The sequence below is a fragment of the Ictalurus furcatus genome, chromosome 26 (assembly GCF_023375685.1).
Source record: "Ictalurus furcatus strain D&B chromosome 26, Billie_1.0, whole genome shotgun sequence".
Lineage (NCBI taxonomy): Eukaryota > Metazoa > Chordata > Actinopteri > Siluriformes > Ictaluridae > Ictalurus > Ictalurus furcatus.
In genome coordinates, this window is record NC_071280.1 from 15701483 (window position 1) to 15706308 (window position 4826).

The 4826-nt window shown below is 42.3% G+C and overlaps 2 protein-coding genes across 3 annotated transcripts in view; one reads left to right on the top strand and one right to left on the bottom strand.

Moving 5' to 3' along the window:
* The first annotated feature begins 1006 nt into the window (after nucleotides 1-1006).
* On the top strand, nucleotides 1007-2426 carry htr1fb (5-hydroxytryptamine (serotonin) receptor 1Fb). Its single transcript, XM_053616191.1, has one exon. The coding sequence runs from the start codon at nucleotides 1323-1325 to the stop codon at nucleotides 2424-2426; it is 1104 nt and encodes a 367-aa protein (XP_053472166.1). The 5' UTR covers nucleotides 1007-1322.
* cldng (claudin g) overlaps nucleotides 2191-4826 on the bottom strand; it is a 2804-nt gene continuing 168 nt past the window's right edge. The window contains exons 2-3 of one of the 2 annotated variants that reach the window (XR_008384822.1): nucleotides 3195-4043; nucleotides 2191-3100 (exon numbers count right to left, since the gene is read on the bottom strand). Coding sequence is in view for 1 of the 2 variants with exons in the window: in XM_053615930.1 (XP_053471905.1) it covers nucleotides 3385-4014 (630 nt within the window). In the remaining variant the exon portion in view is untranslated. Of the gene's footprint in view, nucleotides 4044-4826 lie in introns of both variants that reach the window. The other variant, XM_053615930.1, reaches the window with a different exon arrangement.

A 4826-nucleotide genomic window follows, 5' to 3' on the forward strand; every position in this document is an offset into this window, starting at 1 on the left:
CAGGACATTACCCAACTTCTTCTTCTTGCTGCCTTTTTTTTTTTTTTCTTTCAAAGTCAATCCACTTATTGAATATACAATATAATCATTATGATTATCCCACCTTGAAAGCGCTGGTGAAAATACTAGCAAGGCTGAGGGTAGTTTCAGTACCTATGTGAATCAATTCAGACTCATTTTCTGCTCTGTTTAAACACCTTGTGAGTTCATTCACTGCAAAGTCTTGCTAAGCCGTTTGTTTAGAAGTCTGAGCATTTGTTCTGAGCATTTGTTCGACCATGTACTCCTCGTTTACAATCCGTGATTTGGTTTTTCACCCTTGTCTTCCTAGACTTCCTAGAGTTCTAGTCATCTATCATCGTGCTTCGCCGCTCGAAATTTTCAAGCTGTGACTTAGCCATTGAGAACGGCACTTATACCCACATTTGAATCCAACCTAACTTGAAGTATGAATGAATGAATAAATGTAACATTTAAATCATTGTGGAATGATATATACAGTTTTCCTCACCGATTAATCGTTAGGATGAATTTGAACAGTTGTTCGGGACGAACTCAAGGATGTGATTTTCATTCTAAAGCGCTTCATGAAGCTGCTTCGGTAAAGCAGGATACTGCTTTAGAGAATTACATAAGATTACAAAAAATGGCCTTGAAATATTTGTATTGTAATACTAGTTTTAAAGCAATTAAATTTTAGAATTAATAGAATATTAAGTCAGTACCGAGCCTTTTTTATCTAACACTTTATGAAGGTTAGTGTAGGAGTGGAAGATCAGCGGTGAATCAGTTGACTTCACACGTGTCGTGCATTGAGCTTTCTTCCAAGTGAAGCAATGTTCATCTGACAGAATGACTCAGCGCTGTCAGAAATTAAATGACTTTTCCAGAAAGATATTAGACTTTTTGTAGTGGGAAAAATGAGCCACTGTGTTTACTGTGCAGGGTAATAAATGAACAAAATAAAAAATGATATTGTGTCAATTTGACAAATTCAAGTTCACCGACACCTGAAAGGAAATGTAAATATTCGTCCTTAAACTTTATTGCAATAATGTGTTTTAAGACCAGAAATTCTCCAGAGACAATGCATCATTTTAGTTCAACTGTCAACAGTGAAAGGACCATTGAAGGGCTCCTTTAAAGATGTGCATTTGCTACTTATCACAAGATAATACTTACATTTTCTTTCTCCATAAGAATGTCATTTGTTTAGGAAAAAGCCAGTAAAGTGTCTGTATTAAAATCGTGTAATCATTTGTACCGTATTTATTTATTTATTCTCTTCCTCAGGTTCCACCAGTTAATATTCATTCGAAAGCATGGATCCGATAAACTGCTCCTTGGTGGAGCTGTCAGATGATATGGATGCTGGGATCAGTGGCAGTAAAATTGTCCTCTGCCTCATGCTCTCTGTCCTAGCTGTGGCCACCACGGTCATCAATTCGCTGGTGATAACAGCTATTCTGGTCACTCGCAAGCTCCATCAGCCAGCCAACTATTTGATTTGCTCGTTGGCCGTTACTGATCTCCTGGTGGCCGCACTGGTAATGCCAGTCAGCATCGTCTACATAGCGGAAGAGAAGTGGGTGCTGGGGCCTGCCATGTGCCACCTGTGGCTGGGTGTGGACGTTACCTGCTGCACCTGCTCCATCTTGCATTTGGCCGCCATAGCACACGACCGCTACCGTGCCATCACAGACGCTGTGGCATACTCACAAAAACGCACATCTCAGAGAGCAGCTGTGACCATAGTAGTGGTCTGGGTGATTTCTGTACTTGTCTCGCTACCTCCTCTCATGTGGAGGAAGATGCCTGAAGAAAACGGGGAACATGGAATCTCGGAGTGCATGATGGAGCATGACCACGTCGCCTTCACTGTCTACTCAACCTTCGGCGCCTTTTACATCCCGCTCCTCCTCATACTGGTGCTCTACTACAAGATCTACCGGGCAGCACAGACACTGCGCAACCGGCGAGGCAGCAGCCGACTGGTGAAGCAGACGGTCAATAGTGTCATCGTGAGTTCAGACAGGGAAGCGCCACCACTCAGTCCAGACACACTCAGTCCCACCGAGAAGTCTTTTTCAGAGCCATCGACAGATGGAGAGCGTGTCAGGATCACGCCCAGCACGGGTAGAGTGTTCAAGAACCGAAGGAATCCCGCCGCCAGGGAGAGACGAGCGGCCCTCACTCTCGGCCTCATTCTTGGGGCTTTTGTGATCTGCTGGCTGCCTTTCTTTCTCAAAGAGGTCATTGTGAACACATGCCCTTCTTGCAGTACGTCAGCTCTGCTTGCAGACTTCCTTACCTGGCTGGGATATCTGAATTCCCTCATCAACCCACTTATATACACCATATTCAATGAGGACTTTAAGAAAGCCTTTCAGAAACTCATCCCTTTGTGTTGTACCCAGTACAGGTGAACTCTGCAATTTTGGCTATGATGTCAATGGATGTTTTGGAGGAATGTTATCCATTTGAGACTGGCAGCAGAAATGTTTATAAAGTCTTATTTTGGAGACTGCTGAGAAGGGTAACAGACTTTGCACAGTTAAAATAAGAATCATAATTATGTAATGAAGAGAAGAAAAGAAAACAAAAAACCTTTTTAAATGCAAGACAGTATAAACTTTTCTTGGAGCTTTGATCAAAACAATTTGAATAAGGGAAAATTGCAGTCTCAAGAGTACACCAGTGACTGATTGTAACAGCTGCCATAAGTGTTTAGTAGATGTCCCAAGAGACTCGATGCCCATTTCCAAGCTCACCTTTTATAACTCAAAGTCTCAATTTCAACCAGTTTTATGAAGTTGACATTCTGTCATGACATGTTCACTCTGCAAATTCATTTTCCAAGGCTATGTGGAATATGCCAACAGGTTCACACTCAAACATGTTAACCAGTGTAATGTGCATGACTTCCCATTGTATCGTAATAAAAATGCCCAGTACTTCCAGTTGTTTATCCTTTCCTCCAGACAAGCTTACAAAAAGCAGGTCAGATAATGGTGTTTTGATGCAAAGGTACAATTTATTGGTCATCCTTCCACTGGTATACCTGAAGATACCGTCTTGTTTGTCATTTCTTTTTGGTTGTCTGCAATATATTCAGTTGCTTTTATTTTGCATTATTAGTTTACCCCTTCCCAATTTCATTTGAGGAAATTGCTCAAAAAGCAATATACCAAGACCTTGTATGTGTGTCGGTGCAGAGTCTCATCCACTTATAGTAGGTGGTGCTCAAGAGGACAGCCAAGCACAACACCTCCATCTGCTGGATTAAAAGAAAGTCACTCATGGTAATAAAACAGCTTTATTTACAGAAAATAAAAATCATACATGATTTAAAGAGACAAAAGCAAGTCAGTGATTAGCATAAACTCAGACATAAGCTGCACACTCTCTACTGGTTTGAGATGCTGGTTTATAGTGGCCCATTTGACATCCTCTACCACTGGGCCAAGAGGTGCACAGAAGCCCTCCACCAATCACCATGAGCACAGCAGCCCCCCAACAGATAAAGATGGATGCCCCCAGCTCCCTCTTTTGTGACTGGGCCACCAATGGATTGTAGAAGTCTTTGATCACAGTATTTGCTATGCAGCTGGGTGGCACAAGACTCAGAATCCCTGCAAGGAGAAAGAAAACCCCAGCTGCTGTAGCTACCCTGGCCTTGGCAGTGCCTTGGGCCAAGCAATTTGTGCACTCGCCTCCAGCTATGCTAGCAAGTATGGCCACCAGCATGACCAGCAGAGTAATGACGAGAATGGCCCGAGAGGCTTGAAGGTCTGAAGACAGAGCCAGCATAGAATCATAAACCTTGCACTGCATTTGGCCAGTGCTCTGCGTCACACAGGTCATCCACAAACCCTCCGAGACAACCTGCGCAGTCACTATGTTGTCGCCGATGAAAGCAGTCACACGCCATAGAGGGAGAGCGCAGGCCAGGATGGTTCCCAGCCAGCCCACAACCCCCAGTGCGGTACCAAGCATCTGTAGCCCTGCAGACATGGCACCTTTTGGGTGGAGTTGGATTCAACCTGGAAGAGAGCACAAGAGACCAGAAGTGAATAAGTTCATGCCAAATTGGTGTTCCTTCCAAGTAGAACACTGGGTACAAAGCTACTGCTCCAGGTCATTAGACAGTGCACAGCAGAGGGACCAAACAGGTCCGATTTAGATACAAACACAACATGATGGATTAGTGAGCTTCAGCTTCATCCAAACTGCTTAGGATATAATGAGGTTTGAGCTTTCTTCATTTCCTCAGCAATTCCATCCAAGAATTGGGACCAGATTGGTACAGGAAAACAGCAAGCATTCAACAAAACTTCTAAATAGCATTTTATATGCAGATAAAAGGGAAGTCATGACATGTTTGTCACTTTTAACTGCATTTATTCAGTACAGCTCCTGGGATACATTACCAAATTGGGGTGGTACTGGGTTCTCTTTACAACAGAAATCTCATTGAAAACTTGATTTAGTATAGCACCTTGCCATACTCCATTTTGTTAACCAGAGCATTTTCACACATTTCATAGTAAGAATAAGCAAGTACATGTTTCAGAAGAAATGAAGTTCATGTTAATAGTTCTGTCTCAGGTCCAACTAACTCAAGTTTATTTTTTGGGTTGGTCTGCTTTTCACATTTAAGAAGTGTACAAGAAATCAGATGGAAAACCTCACTTTGTTCAAAGCAATTTTTTTTTTAAGTTTACCATTGACTATTTTTGTACTTTATGAAGACAACATTTGAGAACCAAGCTTGAACTCAAAAGAAACAAATAACTGCATAGTTGTGCTTGCTTAACACCAACATT

Bases quoted from the DNA above. Each gene is read 5' to 3' on its own strand.
- htr1fb (XM_053616191.1), top strand. From the start codon at position 1,323: ATGGATCCGATAAACTGCTCCTTGGTGGAGCTGTCAGATGATATGGAT.